The sequence below is a fragment of the Didymella exigua genome (assembly GCF_010094145.1).
Source record: "Didymella exigua CBS 183.55 unplaced genomic scaffold M421scaffold_21, whole genome shotgun sequence".
Taxonomy (NCBI): Eukaryota; Fungi; Ascomycota; class Dothideomycetes; order Pleosporales; family Didymellaceae; genus Didymella; species Didymella exigua.
Window position 1 is genome coordinate 14,397 of NW_022984795.1, and position 18,948 is coordinate 33,344.

At 56.9% G+C, this 18,948-nt stretch overlaps 12 protein-coding genes across 12 annotated transcripts in view; 7 read left to right on the forward strand and 5 right to left on the reverse strand.

The window, feature by feature from the left end:
• Positions 1–534: 534 nt before the first annotated feature.
• Positions 535–3,885, reverse strand: M421DRAFT_67111 (uncharacterized protein; the record flags this gene model as incomplete). Its single annotated transcript, XM_033596375.1, has 3 exons — positions 535–2,492; positions 3,015–3,184; positions 3,512–3,885. 3 exons carry the CDS (start codon positions 3,883–3,885, stop codon positions 535–537), a joined length of 2,502 nt encoding a protein of 833 aa, XP_033446762.1.
• A 460-nt stretch (positions 3,886–4,345) lies between these two features.
• M421DRAFT_67428 (medium-chain fatty acid ethyl ester synthase/esterase 1) lies at positions 4,346–5,723 on the forward strand (the record flags this gene model as incomplete). The annotated part of the gene is made up of 2 exons (XM_033596401.1): positions 4,346–5,356; positions 5,448–5,723. The coding sequence occupies 2 exons, from the start codon at positions 4,346–4,348 to the stop codon at positions 5,721–5,723; spliced, it is 1,287 nt and encodes a 428-aa protein (XP_033446763.1).
• M421DRAFT_208923 (uncharacterized protein) lies at positions 5,711–6,566 on the reverse strand. The gene is made up of 2 exons (XM_033588200.1): positions 6,008–6,566; positions 5,711–5,951 (listed from the first exon to the last, which is right to left on the reverse strand). Exons 1-2 carry the CDS (start codon positions 6,458–6,460, stop codon positions 5,808–5,810), a joined length of 597 nt encoding a protein of 198 aa, XP_033446764.1. The 5' UTR covers positions 6,461–6,566; the 3' UTR covers positions 5,711–5,807.
• Positions 6,567–6,691: 125 nt separating this feature from the next.
• On the forward strand, positions 6,692–7,326 carry M421DRAFT_67380 (UPF0220-domain-containing protein; the record flags this gene model as incomplete). Its single annotated transcript, XM_033596396.1, has 3 exons — positions 6,692–6,784; positions 6,850–7,214; positions 7,263–7,326. 3 exons carry the CDS (start codon positions 6,692–6,694, stop codon positions 7,324–7,326), a joined length of 522 nt encoding a protein of 173 aa, XP_033446765.1.
• A 424-nt stretch (positions 7,327–7,750) lies between these two features.
• On the reverse strand, positions 7,751–8,203 carry M421DRAFT_93782 (vacuolar protein sorting 55; the record flags this gene model as incomplete). Its single annotated transcript, XM_033598144.1, has 2 exons — positions 7,751–8,098; positions 8,168–8,203. The coding sequence occupies 2 exons, from the start codon at positions 8,201–8,203 to the stop codon at positions 7,751–7,753; spliced, it is 384 nt and encodes a 127-aa protein (XP_033446766.1).
• Positions 8,204–8,537: 334 nt separating this feature from the next.
• On the forward strand, positions 8,538–9,537 carry M421DRAFT_422498 (proteasome subunit alpha type-1). Its single transcript, XM_033593180.1, has 2 exons — positions 8,538–8,723; positions 8,783–9,537. The coding sequence occupies exons 1-2, from the start codon at positions 8,574–8,576 to the stop codon at positions 9,395–9,397; spliced, it is 765 nt and encodes a 254-aa protein (XP_033446767.1). The 5' UTR covers positions 8,538–8,573; the 3' UTR covers positions 9,398–9,537.
• Positions 9,538–9,811: 274 nt separating this feature from the next.
• Positions 9,812–10,352, forward strand: M421DRAFT_422499 (uncharacterized protein). Its single transcript, XM_033593181.1, has 3 exons — positions 9,812–9,905; positions 9,964–10,078; positions 10,137–10,352. Exons 1-3 carry the CDS (start codon positions 9,874–9,876, stop codon positions 10,221–10,223), a joined length of 234 nt encoding a protein of 77 aa, XP_033446768.1. The 5' UTR covers positions 9,812–9,873; the 3' UTR covers positions 10,224–10,352.
• A 207-nt stretch (positions 10,353–10,559) lies between these two features.
• On the forward strand, positions 10,560–13,266 carry M421DRAFT_209026 (Mak10-domain-containing protein). Its single transcript, XM_033588202.1, has 4 exons — positions 10,560–10,760; positions 10,915–10,982; positions 11,034–11,503; positions 11,552–13,266. Exons 1-4 carry the CDS (start codon positions 10,610–10,612, stop codon positions 13,179–13,181), a joined length of 2,319 nt encoding a protein of 772 aa, XP_033446769.1. The 5' UTR covers positions 10,560–10,609; the 3' UTR covers positions 13,182–13,266.
• A 229-nt stretch (positions 13,267–13,495) lies between these two features.
• On the reverse strand, positions 13,496–13,813 carry M421DRAFT_6802 (uncharacterized protein; the record flags this gene model as incomplete). Its single annotated transcript, XM_033596469.1, has 2 exons — positions 13,496–13,636; positions 13,724–13,813. The coding sequence occupies 2 exons, from the start codon at positions 13,811–13,813 to the stop codon at positions 13,496–13,498; spliced, it is 231 nt and encodes a 76-aa protein (XP_033446770.1).
• A 489-nt stretch (positions 13,814–14,302) lies between these two features.
• M421DRAFT_67401 (cytochrome b-c1 complex subunit 2) lies at positions 14,303–15,870 on the reverse strand (the record flags this gene model as incomplete). Its single annotated transcript, XM_033596398.1, has 4 exons — positions 14,303–14,398; positions 14,458–15,308; positions 15,367–15,541; positions 15,619–15,870. 4 exons carry the CDS (start codon positions 15,868–15,870, stop codon positions 14,303–14,305), a joined length of 1,374 nt encoding a protein of 457 aa, XP_033446771.1.
• Positions 15,871–15,905: 35 nt separating this feature from the next.
• Positions 15,906–18,519, forward strand: M421DRAFT_209032 (uncharacterized protein). Its single transcript, XM_033588203.1, has 2 exons — positions 15,906–16,179; positions 16,411–18,519. The coding sequence occupies exons 1-2, from the start codon at positions 16,153–16,155 to the stop codon at positions 18,346–18,348; spliced, it is 1,965 nt and encodes a 654-aa protein (XP_033446772.1). The 5' UTR covers positions 15,906–16,152; the 3' UTR covers positions 18,349–18,519.
• Positions 18,520–18,948, forward strand: part of M421DRAFT_209033 (uncharacterized protein) — a 673-nt gene continuing 244 nt past the window's right edge. The window contains exon 1 of the mRNA XM_033588204.1: positions 18,520–18,928. Coding sequence (XP_033446773.1) covers positions 18,691–18,928 — 238 coding nt within the window. The 5' untranslated portion in view covers positions 18,520–18,690. The remainder of the gene's footprint in view (positions 18,929–18,948) is intronic.

Sequence of the window (18,948 nt, forward strand, 5' to 3'; positions counted from 1 at the left end):
TCCAAGATCCATCCAATTACCTTCCAACCCTGGTGCTATACCCTAGGGTCGGATGCAGATGAAGATGGAAACACCTGGCCCCTTTATTCCTACAGGAGGGGTACCGTGACAGTCAACATCGGTGGAAGAATAGAGGCCAAGGCGACTGTGATGCCGTATGTGGAGCAGACCCATGGCTGGTCGTGCTTGAAGTATCTATCGTCATGAGCAGACATCCGGGCCGGGCAATGGGTCAGGCGGAGGGCGAGGCTTTCCACGGATGATGCCGAATTTCCTCTGCAAGTCGTCAAGACTGTGGCAGGAACAAGTATCCAAAGCGCGGATCAAGAGTCTAAACACCAATGAAGTAGGTCATACGGCCAGATTCCGCGATTCTGATGCGAATGAGGGGCAAACTGTTCCGCAGAAATAAGTCTGTCATAGTGTCATAAAATTCGAGTCATCGCCTTGGTATACCGTTGCATGCCGAATAAATCATTCCCAACATCTAACGCCAACACATACACCTCTTCCCGTGATATCACACAACGAACCTTAGCCTACAAGGTCGATGTCCCCATCATCATCTTCACCCTCGGCATCGACATCCTCACCTCTCAGCGGTGCCGGCAACTTGACTCGCACCTTCTCATATATTTCCTCGTACTTCTGCTTCTCCGCTGTGCTGTTGTGGTGCTCGAACACTTTGATCATCAACCCACAGGCCACCGCCATCCACAGCGGACTATTGCTCTGCTTCGCATGTTGGCGCACAGCATTCACGGCCGAAGATGACTTGTCTGTAACGGGCTCGACAAAGAAGCGGGCGGTGAAGTAGCAGAGCGACATGACAACGAACTCACGATTGGCAGTACGCTTGAACAGGTCATGCGACTTTTGCGTGGCGTTGTTCATGAGCGTCTTGAGGCGGTTGATGGAGGGGTCGAGTGTGCAGAGCGAATTAACAAGTGTAAATGCCATGCGGACGTATTGACTGGGATGCTCTTCGCAGGCAAGTCGGAGTTGTGACAGCAAGGCGCCGACGATCTCGTGGTCTGGGTGAGCTGGATCCCTAGCGATGAGCAACCGGTTGAACGCCGCTAAGATGCTGAGCTCGCCTGACAGTGTTGGAATGTGGCCCTTGTCAGACAGTGCGTACTCCTTTGATGAATATGTTGCAAGTGCAGTACTGAATCGACCACTTGTCTGGTCGATGATGGCCTCCAGGTACGATAACAACTGCGTGAGCTTCCGTTGATTCGCGTAAGATGCGGTCGTAAGTCTCCTTGTAAGCGACCTCAATGCATCATTGGCTGTCGTTTGATCTTCTCGATGCGTCGCGATAAGGCCGAGTGTAAACGTAGCATTCCAGTCCAGTACCCTGCGCCACTGCGTCTCCGCACATGCAGTCGAGATAGGCAAGCCGTACGGGGATTGCTTTCGCATAGAGTCTCTCGTTCTGGACCGCGCTTCTTGGACTAGCTGCATTGCCTTCTCATGTACGCTCTGATCCAAGGCACATATGTGGAAACACAGCGCCTTGATGTCTTCTCTAGGCAACCAGCTGAACACCAGTTCATCGCGACCCTCCAAGCTCTTCCCGAAGATGCCACCAGTATCCGTTGTGAGGTCGCCACCGGCTGTCCGATCGAGTGTCACGGCAAACACACCGTTCTCGGTACCAAGAGCGGCGTCGTTCTCGTCTGCAGTAGCTTGAACGAGAGTAGTTGACTTCGCGCTGTCAGGTGCGTTCTGGTGTACACTACTTGCCAGATCCACGACGCTAAAAATTGTACCAAAGGAGCCTTGTTGCTCCGCCGACATCGTGAGTTGCAGACTTCGAGCTTGTGCAATAGCCCGCTGAGCCTCAACCAGACGGTCTTGGGCGCTTGATCGTAGATGGACCATCGCCTCCAAGGCACTGCAGGCGAAGGCCACTGCGGTATCGCCACACTTGTTTGCATGAGCGTTGATAGCGTGTAACTGTTGGAGGGCAGGTATTGCTTCAATGCGTTCGGTGTTTTGTAACAACAGTGAGACCTTCAAGAACCGAAATGCGTACACCCAAGCGATCTGCTGGAATGTCTCGGCTTCTGAAATGTTTTTATCGAGAGCCTTGAAAGCCGCTCGATGGTTTGTTTGGTACTGGTATCGAGCTTGAAGATGCAGCATGCTGTAGCGTAGATCTTGAAGACGACAACGCGCACACAGAGAGATACCCTTCGATAGGATCTCATCGATCTCGGCGGTGTTATCCGTCTCCTCGATGAGGAGACTTGCGTACCTCAATCTCAATCTCGCCTCATCTCGCGGCTGCATATTGTACTTCCTCAGCACAGCATCCATGCACCCCATCGCAGTCGACATGAGCTTGTAGTACTGCTGCACCTCGCCATTCTTCTTCTGTCGTGCTACTGACGGTCCCATTCCACGTGCTGCGGCGATGTATTCATCTGCCGCCGATAGTAGCATTACCGACATGTCGGCTGGCAGGTTCTTTTGCTGTAACTGAGCTGGCGCGGCTTTGGTCGGCGAGGTAAGCTGATGTGACGGAGGTCGAGAGATGACGACTTTGGGATGTGACCGAGGCTGCGAAGACGTCTGTGATGATGGTCGTTGTATGGGCGTCTGCTGTGTTGGAGTGGTCTGAACCGGTCTCGGTTGCGGATGTGATCGTGAAGGGCCTCCTTGCTGCGTAATTTGGACCTGTGGTGTTGGGCGTTGCTGCTGTTGCGGCTGTGACGGAGTTCGTTGAGGCGTAATCTGTACCTGCGGGGTAGGGCATGGTTGCTGTTGTTCGATCTTGACCCGAACTTGGCTACCTGCAGGTCTCTTCTGGGGCTGCGGATGTTGTCGCGATTGTTGCTGTTGCTGCTGTCGCTGCTCAATCTTGACTTGGACCTGTGGTTGACTGATCGGGACGCGCTGTTGCTGTTGCTGAGCTTGAACTTGGACTGGCGTACGTGGCGGCATCTGTTGGGTTCGTTGCTGCTGCTGAGCTTGAATCGGTGTGCTTGGTGTCATATGCGGCGGACGCTGCATGCCCTCTTGATGCGACGATGTCCGCTGTACTGGCTTCGACATCGGTGGAGTAGGGACTTGTTGCGCACTTTGCCGTCGATAAATATCTTGGGAGCCATCCATCTGCATTATCCCAGAGCTACTTGAGTGTTTGAACGGTGCCTGTCCTTGCCTCATGTGCGGACTTGACACCTGAAGTCCCTCCATTTGCGCGTTCCCACCGCTACTTGTACGCGGTGCTGGCACATGAACTTGCCTCATATTTGGACTCGACATCTGCACACCCTCCATCTGCGACCTTCCAGCATTGCTTGTTCTTTGTAACGGCACCTGTACCTGTCTTATGTTGGGGCTTGACGATTGAGGATTCGATAACTGAGGGCTCGACACCTGCGGATATGAAACCGACGGAGCTCGTTGTGGTATCATGACCTGCGCTTGTATTCGAGGCTGCGGCAAAGGTTGAGGTTGAGGTTGCGCTCGAGGTTGCTGCTGTGGAACTTGTCGATACTGCTGTTGCTGCTGCGAGGGCTGCTGGTATTGCAGCTGTTGTTGTGGCATTTGTTGGTATTGCGACTGCTGGTACTGCTGCTGTGGGGGGTATGTGTGCTGATGTTGAGGCATCTGCATGTACTGCTGGCTCTGCGGTCGCGGCGTATTTGCCTGCGGCTGCCTTTGCTGTGGCTGCTGCTGCTGATGCTGCTGCTGCCTATGTTGCATTTGCATTTGCGCCTGGGCATACTGCTGCTGGTATTGCTGCTGGTACTGCGGAGGGTACTGCGGAGCTTGGCCATATTGCGGGTAGCCATTCTGCGGCTGCTGTGAGGGATACTGGCCGTTGGACCCGTGCGAGTAGCCGTATTGCTGGTTGTACCGTGGATCCATTATGTTTTTTGTAGTTCGGCGAGGTGCGATCACCAGGCATCGTGCTTCGTCATGACATCGTGAATGTTGGTGGGGTTCCAAAGGTACGAAGTAGAAAGTCGCGATGCTCAAGAGGCAGGCGCGACCGACCGCGACCCGCGCAGTCACATGCTGATTGGATACATTGACGCGCGTGTGTTTGCCCCCCTAATGCACCGAGGCATATTCCGTACCGGTATAGGATGAACTGGCAACATTTTCCTTGTCCCTTTCTACAGGAAAATTATCACACCTTTCAAGCAGCGTTATTAGAGTTGAAAATCTATTCAAGAGGACCAACAAAGCGAGAGCTAGGAATCTGAACTTCCACCACAAAATCCCCGAAAACTGGGAAGCCCTTGTTGCCAGAACACCCTGTTCAGAAGCAACGCACCGTTTCGAAAAGAATTGATTCAAGGGAACAATCTCATAAACAGTCGATATGTCTTGGTTACTCGGTCACGGCAAGACCGCCTACACACACCACACGTCACTAATTCCGCTGGCAACTAAGTCTGGATCCAAGACCACACTGCTAGAGATCGCCCAATCTTCGATAGCACCATGTCGTCTCAACCCATTCCTCTTCAATGGACACCTTCAGACTATGTTCACAGCCTGGAAAGACCCGGGTCCACCAATCCACTACAAGAGACACATCTATACATCAAACCATAGCGTGTACCCCGGCAGCTTCGCCGTCGACTTCGTCGTCAGCAAAGAAGAAGGCTCTGCAGCAACCTCCGAATCCGAGCTACCAGAACGCACCACCCTCTACTCTGAGAAGGAATGGGAGAATATAGGCAGCACCGACTCCAAACCAATGCTCATCGCACTCCACGGCCTAACTGGCGGAAGCCACGAAGTGTACCTCCGCGAAACCCTCGCACCTCTCACAGCTGCTGGATGGGAAGCTTGCGTCGTCAACGGCCGTGGCTGCGCACTCTCCAAGATCACGACGCCACAATTGTTCAACGCGCGAGCAACTTGGGATCTCCGAACGACGGTCAAAGAACTGCAGATGCTGTTCCCCAACAGGCCACTCTACGCAGTCGGGTACTCCCTCGGCGCCAACATCCTCACCAACTACTGCGGGGAAGAAGGCTCGAAGTGCGTGCTGCGCGCTGCAGTCGCAAACTCGAACCCGTGGAACCTTGAAGTCGCCAACGTCGAGCTGAACCGCACATGGCTGGGTGTCAACATTTACTCTCGCACCATGGGGAGGAACTTGATGGGTCTGTATGAGAGGCACAAGGAGCAGATACTACAGAACACGGATATCAAGAAGGAGGTTGTCGAGCAGTGCAAGTATCTGTATGAATTTGACCGGCACGTGCAGTGTCCGTCGTGGGGGTATCCGACGGAGGGCGCGTATTATAGGGACGCGCAGAGTGTGGATGCGCTTGTGGCGGTGAGAGTGCCGTTCTTGGGCATTAATGCTGAGGACGATCCGGTGAGTAGTACCAGCCACTCTTCTGCAGGTGTTTTTCTTGAAGTAGAAAGTTGGATTGGCTTGGTTATTAGCTTTGCTGACGCCACGGCAGATCTCCTCCAAAGCCGCCATCCCGTTCGAAGAGTTCAAGCAGAACCCGTACACGCTACTCTGCACGACCGACTGGGGCGGCCATCTGGGGTCCTTCCAGCTGGGCGGCGGCCGCTGGTTCGCAACAGCCACTGCCTCGTTCCTGACCAAAATCCACGACACCGTTGACCACGCTGCGTCCAAGGCGGTGCGACAAGAGGACAAGGTCGACACGCCTAACAAAGTGTATCCCATCTTCGACCCCAACCACAGACGACTGGTTCTGCCGGACGCATAGACGGCGATAAAGACTTGCATTACGCGGACACGGGTATCATAGACATGTAGACACGGTAGACTCTTAGACCAGCCAGCTTCCCCTTCAACCAAAACTAACCCTCTTCTTGGGCTTGAACTTGCCGTCCTTCTTGGTGTTTTTCTTGGGCGACTCGGTGTCGGCGTCGTCGGTGCGCGCAGGCTCGGAGTTGCGCTTGCGCTTCTTCTTGAGGCTCTGTTTCCTCTCCTCCTGCTCTCGTTAGCACACGTTCGTCGACTGTTTACATGGCGAGCGTTGAGACGTACGAAATCGGCCTTCTTCTCGTCCGCCCGCCCCTCAGCCTCCTTCCTCTTCGCCTCCCGGATCTCCTCCAGCTGCCGGGCGCGCATGATCTTGCTCTCAATATGCCCCTCCTTCTGCGCATTCACGACGCTCATAATCGCCATCATGCTCGCGGGGTCGTCGACAAAGATTTTGCCCTTCTTCTGGCCCTTTGGCTTCGCAATGCCCGCCGGCACGATCGAGTTCAGCTTGGGAATGTCGAGCTCGGCCTCTGTGTAGACGCGCTTTTTCTTGCGGTTCGCATTCTTCTTGTTTGATTTCGACTTCTGCTCGCCGCCGGGTTTTGCGAGCGAGAGTTTCTTCTGCTGGTTCTTGGAAATGCCTTCTGGTTTCTTCCCGGCCGACTTGGGTTTCGCACCGGCGCTTTTTCCCTTGGGCCCGCTCTTTCCCTTGCTGCTTGGTTTCGAAGGCGCCATTGTGTTGTGTGGAGCTGTGGAGTTGTGAGAAGTGCAGCATGCGAGCCCTGGAACTTTTTCGATCGGCGTTAGCTCCAGGCCCACTTGCCGACGCCAGTCGCCAGCCGCAACGTCAAGCGTCGGTCGGCCGCCAAGCTCTCCAACCTCGCAGGGCAGTCGCAACCGCAGCGCACAACAGGCCTCACCACCGACCCCGACGCCCCACACGCGCGCAACCGCAGAAGAGATACAATGGAGGACAACCGCCTTTTCCGCTTTCCCAAGCCTGCGTGGCTCAACAGCGCAAACACGCGCACCTTCGGCGTCTACACTGCTGGAGCTCTGGTAGGCAGCACCTTCGACATGCAGTAACAGCGACAGCGACACTCATACTAACGCACTGTGTGTAGTTTGCGCTCGGATTCTACTCTCTCATCGACATCGCCGTCTGGTCCAAGTCGGTCATGAACCCCTCCGAGCCGCCCGTTCACGTCACCTTCATCGACTGGATACCCGGCATCTGCTCCGCGCTGGGGATGCTCGTCATCAACTCGATCGACAAGTCGCGGCTGTCGGCCGACAGCTTCAGTTACAGCGGCAACGGCGTTGCGTGGAAGGCGCGGCTGGTGCTGTTCCTGGGCTTTGCGCTACTGGCTGGCGGCCTGGCAGGGAGCGTCGTGGTCCTGGTTATGAAGTACATTGTCACCGAGTACACGTGGCCGACAATCTGGATGGGTATCGGCAACGTGGTTGCAAACGCGCTGATTATGCTGAGGTATGATTGGAGAAGTAGTGGTGCACGATCAAGGCTAACAAGTGATAGCTCGGCGGTCCTTTGGATTGCGCAGAACATGGAGGACGAGTACACATACAACCTGGCGCTTTGAGAGCGGTCAGCGAGAAAAGCACAGGCGTGTGCATGATGCGTCACGCAAGGCTGAGCACGCGGAGTCTCGGATATTTATGATGGCGGAAATGCAGGGTTGCTGTCTGGTCTATGGCTGTATGCATATGTTTGAAGCGTTTCTATGACACCAGTGTCAGTTCGTGCTGACCTAACATCCTGGTGGATCGAATTAAGGATAATTCTGGCGCGAGCCGTTCAATAACATGTGCTCTTCCTAGCATGCCCAACGTCAGAGTACAAGAACGCTCAAAGTATATGACAAATCCAAGTCGCAATTCATCTTGCTCCTATCACGTACAACACATGCCTCATAATCACATACAGAGGCCCTCCGTTCAGCGCTTCCAAGCTTGCGCCCCTGCTCGTCCTGCGGCGCCACTTCATCCCTCGTTTCCGCCGGCTAGTCAGAAGTCTTGATCCTCATGGAAGAACAGCGTAAAGCTGATGATAGTAGAGTAGATTGTCAGACCGCCAATGACTGACATGGCCGCGGCGCCGCCGGCGATCTGCGCCGAGTGCCAGAGCAGCGTGGGGAGCGCGATTCCCATGACGACAAAAAAGCCGGTCAGGAACCGACCGAAGTCGATCACACCGTTCCCCGAACTCTCCATGAAGTCATCTTGGGTCGAGGCGCGGCCGCATATCCAGTTGGGGAGCGGTGCAATTACGTAGGTCGCTACGACGAGGAGCGTGAGGTAGTTGTGGAACAGCGCTGCGGAGAGGATGACGAGCAAGAAGCCTATCGCGAGGACCTAGAGTTATTGATTAGACCCAGGGATGCTCTTCAACGTGCTGCATGTCTATGCGCCTGGGGGGCTTACGAAGGACAGCCCGATGATCGTCTTGATGCCGGCCATGGTCTGTAGCCGATGCGGGATGCACGGTACTGTATGATTGGGAGTTGCGGTCTGGACCGGTTTCGCACAGCGTAGTATGCTCGGCAAAGTCGTTGTTCGATTTGGTTTGTGGTGGTGCCTGCTACGAACCTGGATGCAGGCGCGAGGTTGGATAGCTTGGCACACCACTTAGCGCGGCGCCGAAGGTAAGGTAAGAGCTCCCGAGCTATCGTCACCTAGTTGCCTGCATCTAATCGACACCTCCCCCACAAAGCTTCCCCAACGCCGCGACGAACTCTCACGCCCCATTCCATAATCAGGGCTGTTCAAACATCCAGACCACCAGTCACCCTCACCGCGCCTCCCGTAGACCAAACACCCCGCCTCCACCATGTTTAGAAACAACTATGACAACGATTCGGTGACATTCTCACCCCAAGGGCGTATCTTCCAGGTCGAGTACGCACAGGAAGCTGTCAAGCAGGGTTCTGTCGTTGTGGGCATCGTCAGTAAGACACATGCGGTTCTCGCCGCGGTCAAGGTGTGTAGACTACAAGTCAACATGGGCTCGGTGTGATTGACCTCTCTGACAATCTCCAGCGTAACGCAGAAGAGCTCTCATCCTACCAGAAGAAGGTCATTCCAATCGACTCGCACTTCGGCGTTGCGCTCGCCGGCCTTGCCTCTGATGCCCGCGTCCTCTCCAACTTCATGAAGCAGCAAGCGCTCGCCTCCCGCCTCACCTACGACCGCGCCATTCCGCTGTCCGAGATCGTATCGCGCATCGCAGACCGTGCACAGACAAACACACAGCAGTACGGAAAGCGGCCGTACGGTGTTGGTCTGCTCATCGCCGGCGTCGACGCGAGGGGCCCCCACCTGTTCGAGTTCCAGCCGAGCGGTGTCACACAGGAGATGGTTGCGTGCGGTATTGGTGCGAGGAGTCAGATGGCCAGGACATACCTCGAGAGGCACTTGGACGAGTTCGAGGGCGCAAGCCGGGAGGAGCTGATCAAGCACGCGCTGAAAGCCCTGAAGGAGTCGCTTTCTCAGGATAAGGAGCTTACTGTCGACAACACAAGCGTGGGTATCGGAGGTCTTGGCGAGGACTTTGCGCTGCACGAGGGCCAGGACATTGCTGAGTGGCTCTCAACAACGTTCGAGAACACTGAGGGTGGCGAGGAGGGCGCAGAGGCGATGGAGACAGACTTGTAGACTGTCTACGATTCCCTGGAGGCCTCCGGATGGGCACCATGAGGCATGGCTGAGAGCTGAAAGCTGTCACAAAAGAGGCAGCATAGCTATGAAAATACGATGAACACGAATCCACTGAATACCTCCATGACTGTTTCTAGTACCGTAAGTTCATGCTTCCACATTGCTGTGCCCTTTTCATTGATGAACCCTTGAAGACCTTCAGGGTGCCGCGTCATTGACAGAATCTGTAAAGATATGGATCCTCGCAATATGACGCACGATTTCTATTCATAGAGAAAAAATACCTGCAGGGTAGGCTGTTCCATACCAGTCCGGGTCAAGTTACAGTTCTACAGTTGCACGGCTCGGTCACGTGTTTAGATGGCCGCTCGGAGCTGCAGCCCGGCCATCAAAGTTGCTTGCTCAACACCTCCGACTTCATCACGACCCGCAAACCTACCCACCACCCCGTCAATCCGCATCCAATCATCACAATGGCAGCCGCTTGGAAAGTCGCCGGTCTCACGTACGCTCCGCACCACACCAATTGGGCCCGAGGACACGGCAGTTAACGCAAGCCACAGCTACAACCGCTACATTTCGGTCGCATCGCGCGTCGTTCGCCGATCCCTCAAGGAAGACAAGCGCATCGCTGCTGAGCGCAGAGGCGAGAGCGAGCTCAGGTTCGCCAAGTGGGAGGTGAGTGCATCGTGCATGGGAGCGTGGAGTCTTGGGCAACGGGGCTAACGACGGGCAGAACGGCAAGCAGGGCGATGTCAAGGAGCTGAACGACGCTGCTCTCCAGGCCCAGGCCGCGGCCAAGGCTGCTGAGTCTGCCGCTTAGATGCATTGCGCATAACGTGGGAAGTGAGGGCAGAGGTGTGAATGTATACATGTACTATCAATGCCGAAGGAAGCTTTCTGGAGGACAGGCAAAAGCCAATGCATAACCTGATTTGAGCTCACTGCACGCATTCTTACAGCAATCGCACCCGTGACGTGACTCCGCTGTGGAGTTGCCAGTGAGAGTCGTGACTTGACGTTCAGGTACCATAGGTGATGGAGATGGAGCCATGCAGGTCTTTCCCGCCAGCCGCTTCGGCGCGGGACTACTCCTCCACGACCATGGCAGACTGTCACCGCCACAGCACCGCCTCGCCCCAAGATGCTGATGCTATCTCGAGTCATGACGAAACTGGTGCATACACTGTAACATGTTGGATGTAGTTGATGTTAATTCGAGCAGGCCCCTCCCACGTGAATATCACCAATGCCGCCCCGCAAGCCAACCTGCCGTTGAGGCAAGCGTTCAGACAGCCTATCTGTGCGCCGGAACCAAAGATCCATGATATCACGGAAAAGTTCCTAAAAGCGAGTAACGGTACGCTTTACTCCTCGGTCTAGGCAATATTCAAGTGTGCCGCAAGAGATGGATGGTGGGGCTGTGTGTCTCACATGGTTGCCATGCGCCTTCTCAATGTTGAGCATGCATGATGGTACAACCAAAAGCCAAACACAGAACTAACGTGTCACAGCTCTGGAAGTCGGGCAACTTGTCAAAGATGACTACTTCACATTGTTCGAGTCCATCGGGGCTATCGAGGTATCTCCAGCCCGCCATAGGTTGACCATCCAGCACAACTGACGCCCCCAGATCATGGATCCCAAGATGGACAGCGGTTTCCTGGAACCCGGCGAGACGCTTGAAGATGACTACGACACATCCAGATCTTTGCTTCCAGAGGAGATCATCGGCATCATGGACCAGCTGCTCTGCTACGAAATGGCCTGGCATACAGGCTACCCCCTCTCTCAGACACTCTTCACATCAGTCTACATCGACAAGCTGCTATGGCCCGAACCCAAAACCCTCGAGCAGTCTCAGTTTTTCCCGAATGGCGAGAGCGCACATGGACCGTCAGTACAGGCATTACTGCAGGTGCTCAGAGCGTACTGTCTTGCACTCATCAAAGGCTGTGACTATGTGATAGCGAAGATCACTAGTCGAGACTACTTTGAGGAAGAGGACTTCTGCACACAGACTTACAACCGGGTTTTGTTTGTCAGTACGCCGATAGATGTTTTCTTGAGAGAGCTTGACGCTGCGATAGAAATCATGGAAGAGTAAGCAGTGTTTTTGTCAAGTAAATCGCATGTGCTAATCTAGCACAGTACCGATCTAGAACTGAATGATGCACTCCGGTCAGCCATCATAGCCAGACTAAAGTTTAGAGAAGACTATCTTAGAGCCTTGGATCTAGACCACCCACTAGACCAGATTTCGTCTTCATGGTCCCCCGCGCTCGCGGGCATGAACTCAATCAAAGCTACACATCAGCTCGGACAGTCCGTACCTGGCGCCTTCAGTACAAAGATGCAACGCAGGCTTGCATCGACAGTACCACCTCGCCCGATTGTTGAGTTCGAATTCAAAGAGGCACTGGTTCTGCTTGAACATATCTGCGTCGATTGCGAAGAAGCTACTCGATTCATCGACCTTCCGCAAGACCCCCTGGAATACCAGTCGTTCCTCTGGAACTTTGCATCTCGATCACCTGCGCCACTGGCATACTCGCGATCTTATCTCTCGACACTGCTGTTTCATCCGGAGACATTGAACACGGCCATGTCATTGCCCCTGGCGGACGTCAAGACGCTCGTCTTGCCCGCTTCCCCCGTGCTCGATCCAATCAACTGGACAGTTTCTCCACCCCGAAACTCACTCCTGCCCAAACCACCTCGACTTCAACTGGCAATGCTTATCGATGAGTTTGTAGAACGCTCCGGACAGCCATACTTGGACCTCTGGGTCGCCCTGGGCCAGAATCGCTGCCGCCTCCGCCGAATGCTAACCCACGTCATTACCGCCTGGGACTTCTTGCAAGCGGACGCCAGCCTCGTAGACACCGACCTCGCGGCTGCGGCCTCGGAACTCTCTCTCACCGACCAAATCCTCGAGTTCTCACTCTCAACATGGGTCTACCACAAGAAGCTCTGGATGATTGAGAAAGTTATCCTCCTCGGCTTCGAGCAAGACATCTACCTGCCCGACGAATTCAGTGGGCTGTACCTCTTCCTCTCGCTCATCGTCACGCGCCGCCTCGAACTGCTCTCGCGCATGCACTCCCACCACACGGCACGGCACACGCAACTGCTGCGCGAGCGCAAGCTGCGGCTTGCCTCCGAAGCCGCAGACGCAGCGCCCTACCTCTCGTCGCTCCTCGCAGAAGCATCCGGCACCGCCGCCCTCTCGCTCGCGCTCGCGCGCTTCTACATGATCTGCGCCTACCTGTCGCTCATCCCGCTGCCCAAGCGGCCCTTCGGCACCGAGAAACTCCGCTACGAACTACGCATGAAACCGTTCCTCGCCGTGCAGCCGCCCGAAGTCCCGCCCTTTGAGGACTTCAAAGCGCACACGCAGCCCTACGGCGCGTACGCCGCGCCGGACCCGGCGTTCCACGCCGACCTCGGCAACGAGCAGAGCGAGCTCTGGCGTGAAGTCGATGGCAACGTGAGGGCGGCGCGCGAGGCGTTTGCCGAGGTGAAGCGGCTCGGGCCGCGAGCGGCGCGGTGCCAGGGCGTGGAGACGGCGTGGACGAGGGACGTGCAGAATCTGCTTGCGAGCTGTGTTGCGCTGGGCGTTGCGAGCGCGGGCGTCAAGGAGGCTGTGAGCAGGGACGCCGCGGGGGGACATGGGCGTGGAGTCGGGGTGAGTGGTGTGCGTGCGGAGGTGCCCGAGGGCGGGGCGAAGAAGAGGTACAGCGAGGGCTGGGTCGTGGTGAAGGTCGTCAAGCAGGAGTGAGCGTTGAGCCGTGTAGCAGGCCTGGGGGGACCCAACTCTGGCGTGGGGACGCGTGCATCAATTCCTCGACGCCCACGTAAAGCTGTAGTCCGTGATGTGATGTCGCCATCATGCGCCCCGGGTATCATAACCATAACCACCAAAAACGCCTAAAGCCCATACACAGTCCATGGTCTGTGAGCTTGCGAACGCCGCTTGCAAGTACCGCTTGTCAACACGCCGACATGGCATGACGCTTCCCTCTCTCTCTCTGTTTCTCTCTCTCTCTCTCTGTTTCTCTCTCTCTGTCTGTGTCTCCCCCACTCCACCCCCACTCATCCCTTAGCCCTCCTCAAGCACCCCTCCCTCACCCTCCTAATACCCTTGGCGCTCACACCACGCTCGCCCGCCATCTTCGCCCTGATGCCTGCTTCGCGCATGAGCTCCTGCACGAAGAGCATGTAGTTGAGGTAGATCTGGGGCACGCGTCAGCGAGGATGCGGCAGTGAAGCACGTTCTTTCCGCGACGAAAGCCGCAGTCACGCAGACGGGAATAGACGCACCAGGATGTCGACGTTCCTGCTCAGCGGGCGGTTGGCGTGCGCTTTGACGATCTTCTTGAGCGTGGCGCGGGGGTATAGCGTTGGCGCCATTGTGCGGCTGTGGACGGGGGAAATCGTGAGGTCGCGCCGGCGCGGGGAGGTTGTCGCTGTGTAGTTGTGGGCTCGGTGTTTGGTGTTGACGTCGTGTTTGGGGGACGTGCGCGTTGAGCAACACCCGTTGACAGCTGCGGCGCGTTGGCACAAAACGAAACATTGGTAATTTGTAGTGAGCTAGGCATCATCTCGTCCGCTAGGCATCATCTCGTCCGCAAGGCATCATCTCGTCCGCAAGGCATCATCCCGTCCGCATGGCATCATCTCGTCCGTCCTTTATTCACTCCGAATGTTTGTTGCAGTTACTTCTCCAGCCACGCCGCACGGTCGCGACAAGGAACGAGCAAATCCGGGCAGGAGCTGCAGTGAACAAATGAGAATCCATATAATACTCTATCTGGAAATTGGGACTATCACAAGATAATGTTACACAAGCCCCGAGCCAAACGAGATTCTGCTCAAACGCGCCGCTCAACATGACTGTATTTACACCTTAAGGCCCAGCTCCTCAGCGTACGGCAGCACGAAGAGGTCACCGACTGCAGAGACGGACGCCTTGCTCTCGAGTAATGTCTTGGCAGCCTGGAGTGACATGTCAGCATCATGATGAAGAGACGGCAGATGATTAGGATTGCACGTACCGACTTGACAGCCTCCTCTGATACACCGTCAATGGCCTTGGCGACCTCGTCGATCTGGTAGGCCTTGGAGTTGTTCACGAGGCCGTTGCCAGAAAGCTGGAGACCGGCGCGGATGTCCTGGCCGTTCTCGAGCTCCTTGAACTTGGCGGCAGCCTTTGCCTTGGAGATCTGCTCGCTGGAGATCTCGCCGGCTGCAATCTTCTTGATGGCCTCGACGGCAGCCTTGGCAGTCTGCGCGACGGCCTGGGCGGAGCCGGTGATGGACGTGTAGAGGAGGCCGGCGTCGGAGTAGATGGCGCTGGTGGTCTTGACCTGGGTGGTGGGGGTAGCCTTGGCCTGGCCGAGAATGGTGAAACCGGGCGACCACTTGACGGCAGACTGGCCACCAAGGAGCGAGCCGAGCACGGCCATCTCGGGCTTGTAGAACTGGCCGGTAAAGGAGCTGGAGCCGGGGAAAGCCATGACAATGGCGTTGCCGCCGTCGTGGGCAAGGCGCTCCTCACCACCGTGGTACTTGGACTGCTCCTGGCCCTGGCTGAGCTCCTGCAGGGGAGTGGCCGGAACGCCGTCGAAGAACTGGCCGACCCACTTGGAGAACTCGCCGTGGTCAGCGCCGTTGGCGACAAGGGCAATGTTGGACTTTGCGTATGCGCTCTGCGCAAAGTGCTCAATCGTCTCGGCGTCGAGGTACTTGGTGTAGGGCGTCTGCGAGGCCGAGGCGGTCGAGTTGCCAAGGCCGCGATGGAAGGCGAGGCTGTGGGCCGAGTTGAGCGCCATATCGAGGGGGCTGGCGGCGAACTTGGTGTGGGCAAAGTGGATCAAGGGCAGCACCTCCTCGTTGTAGACGTGGGCTGCACGCGTCAGTATGTGGGAGTACAACCTGTGCAGGGCAGGCGGGGCACTGCATACGCTGGTACTTGGTCTGGCTGGCGACCTCGCCGAACAGCTCGACAAAGTAGGGCAGGTCGTCGCGGAGGAACTTGGCCTCGAGCACGAGGTTCTCGCGCGAGTGGTGGGCGGTCAGGGTAGCTCCCAGCAGCTCCGACTCGCGGACGATGCGCAGAGTCGACCTCCGCTCGGTGGCCTGCAATGCAATTGCGCGTCAGCGGAGCTCCTTGATGCGATTGTGCGAACATGCGACGAGTATGGCGCTGAGCGTACCCGGAAAGCAAAGTTGGCGAGACCCTCGGTCAGGCCGGGCAACGGCTGGTATCGCGTGCCGGCCTTTGCGACCAGCGCCAGCGTCGTCGTTGGGCCTGCAAAGTCACGGCTGGCCAACTTGACGCCCTTGGCCTCGCCAGACTGGTACTGGAAGGATCCTGACGCCGGAGCCGCGAGTCCGCGCTTCTGTGTGCTCGACAGCTGGCGGGCAGCTCGCTGCGCGCCCCGGCAGGCGGTTGTGCGGGACAGCATCGTGGAGGGGACTCCGATCGGGGGGGGACTGTGGACGGCTGCTGATGGACGCTGCCGTCCTGCAAAGATGTTGCGAGGGCGCCAAGGCCGTCATCCATTGCGCCGCCGCGGATTGGCTGGCTCCCGGGGCGGCGGGGGCTAACCCTAGGAATTTCTGCCCTCTGCACGCAAGCACGCCTAGAGCCCGGCTCGTCCACAGCAACAACCCGCCCAATGTCTCTCCGGTAGGCCCGACGTCACCTAGATATCTGGCAAATATCTAGGCCATTTCTCGGCAGTACCATGTCTTACACCCAGCGCGAGACTCCGGTAAGCCGTGCCCACGCAGCAGCGCAGCACGCACCGCGCCGTGAGCCATAGCCAACACTGTCCCAGATACTCGCAGAGCTCTGCACCTTCCTCGTCCAAGACGTCTACGGCGAACTTGCAGCGGTATGTGCCGCGACCCTGCATCACGTGCGCTGCGCGCAACACCACAGACGCGCACGGCGATGCAACTGTTGCACACCCTGGCTTGCGCGCACGGCTAACCCTCCCCAGCGCATCTACTCGGTGCTCGCACGCCACGGACGGCAGACCCTCGCAGCCGTCGCCAAGGCGTCGTACCTGAATGCGCGGCAGATCAAGTACGGCCTCGTGATCCTGCTCCAGCAGCACCTCGTCTTCCACTCCGCCAACGATGCGCAGCCCACGTACTACGAGATCGACTGGCAGAACTCGTATGCCCTCGTTCGTCTGGGCAAGGTCACCAAGCTGGTCGAGGACCGATTCGGCACCAAGGCCGCCAATGTCATGACCAACCTGCTGCGCCTCGGCCACACGCGCATCGCAGACCTCAAGGAAGCCTACTTTCCCACCGAGGCCGACGGCGACGCTGACTCGGACGATGAGGCTACAAACGCCGTCGGCAAGAAGAGGAAAAGAGCAAACGGCGAAACCAATGGGTCAGCCAAGACAAATGGCACCGTCAGTGGCGACGATGTGAAGCCTCCCGTCAACGGAGGCCGTGCGCACACGAATGGTGGACCTGTCGAGCACGCCAGTCAGCACCAAGCAGGCGACGACGAGGGCGAGGTTGCGTCAGACGAGGGCGAGATTGCGTCAGTCGAGGAGCTGTACGAGGTCATCGAGCGTCTTATCCAAAAGGGCTGGGTGCGGACTATGACAGAGTCGCAGTACCTGTCGCCCGGAGATATGCACGATATCCTCCAGCAGGAGACCATCGACCAGGATCTTGCTGGCCAGCAGCCCACGGGTATAAAAGACAAGGCCGTCTGCCACCGGGGCACGCTCGAGCGGAAACGCAACATGCGCGACAAGTGGCTCGAAGTGCCAAGGTTCTCTCGAAAGCGCCCGGCCGACCAAGATTACAGCAACCCCACGAAGCGCGTGAAGACGAACGGTGCGAACGGGTACGCGGGTGCTGGTGGCGCGTCGCCAGAGGACAAGCTTGTCATACGAGTGAACCCAGAGAAGATTGCTGTTGCTATGCGCACAGAACAGCTCGTGTCGCTAGTTGAGCAGCGCTTGGGTCACGTCACGGCTCACATATACCGAACCATGCTGCAAGAGCTCGAGGCAAATACCGCACGCTGCTACGAGGAGTATCCTGAGCCTCCGACAGCTGGTGATGAAGGTGGAGACAACCAGATCGATTCCAAGAATCTTGTCACTGCGCGAGACGTCGCAAAGAAGATCAGCAAGAAGTTGGACATCTGCGAAGGGTTGGACCCGAACGCAGTCGTCCAGATCACAAGAAAAGGCCACGTTCGCAGCGCCAACGTCCTCAGCCATCCCATCGACCCGGCCACCCTCAACACCGACGAAAAAACGCGCATCATTGACAAGCACATCCAGCTCCTTTCCGAAGACCCCACGCACTTTGTGACCTGGCACTCGCGCGCAGGCTACTCGCAATGGCACATTGAATTCCCCGAGATCGCCAAGCAGCTGATCCAGACCGAGATTGAAAACACCGTCTCGGCACGAAAGGGCACACTAGGCGTCAAACTGATCCGCGCGCTGCGAAAAAAGGGCAAGCTCGACGAGCGCGCAACTTGCAACGCCATGATGATGTCTGCAGGCGACATCCGCGGCATCGTCAACGACCTGACTGTACAGGGCATCGTGCAGACGCAGGAGATTCCCAAGGTGGAGCGAAGAGAAGCCAAACACTCCCTCCACCTCATCTGGTACGATCGCCAGCGTGCACGAGAGAAGTTGCTGCATGACACGTACAAGGGCATGGTGCGCCTACTGCAGCGCATCCAGTTCGAGCGCGAAAAAGTCCAGCCCCTCCTCAGCAAAGCCGAGCGTTCAGACGTCGTCGGCAACGAGGAGAAGTGGCTCAGCAAAGGCGAACTCGACGCGCTGAGGAAGTGGAAGGAAGTGCAGGAGAAGCTCTCCCTGCAGCTGTTCAGAGAGGACGATCTGGTCGCCACGCTGCGCGACTTCCACGGCCCGCTCGTCTCGGTGTAGGGAAGTGTAATGATAGTGCAGTTTTAGGCTTCGGCCCTCTTATGGCGTTCCCCGAGCAGCGGAATTTGGGACGGGATCTGCTTGCGCAGGCCATTTAAAAGCATCTTGGTACGGATGATACCCCGAGCATCTGGGACGGAGTTCGATTCGCAATAGCATTCTTTCAGCAGCAATGTATGTGTATCTGATGTGTCGATCTGCTGCTCGTCGAACCAACCGTCAAGCACGAAGCACGCCTGGCCATCGTGGGCAGCAGCGCCGCCGAAGCTTCAACGCAGTCGCACGTCGCAAGTCGCAACTGGCAAAGCGGCATCGGCCTCGTCTTCTGCGGGCTGACGTTCCATGTCGGTTGCGGTAGATGCATTCCGAAGGAAGCATGTCCAGCGGCGGTTCCGTTCGCGCCACGTCACAGTCCAAAGCAGTACGCCATCTCATCCTGTGCGGTCGCGGTCGCGGTCAGTTCAGAATGAACAAGGTCGGGTTGATTGGTTTCCAGATGCGTGCCATGTACCAGCCTCGTGGGTCTGGGTCTGCCTAAGCACTGCCACTGGCCTCGTGTGCATAATCAAGTCTGATATCTGTGTGCATAATCAAGTCTGA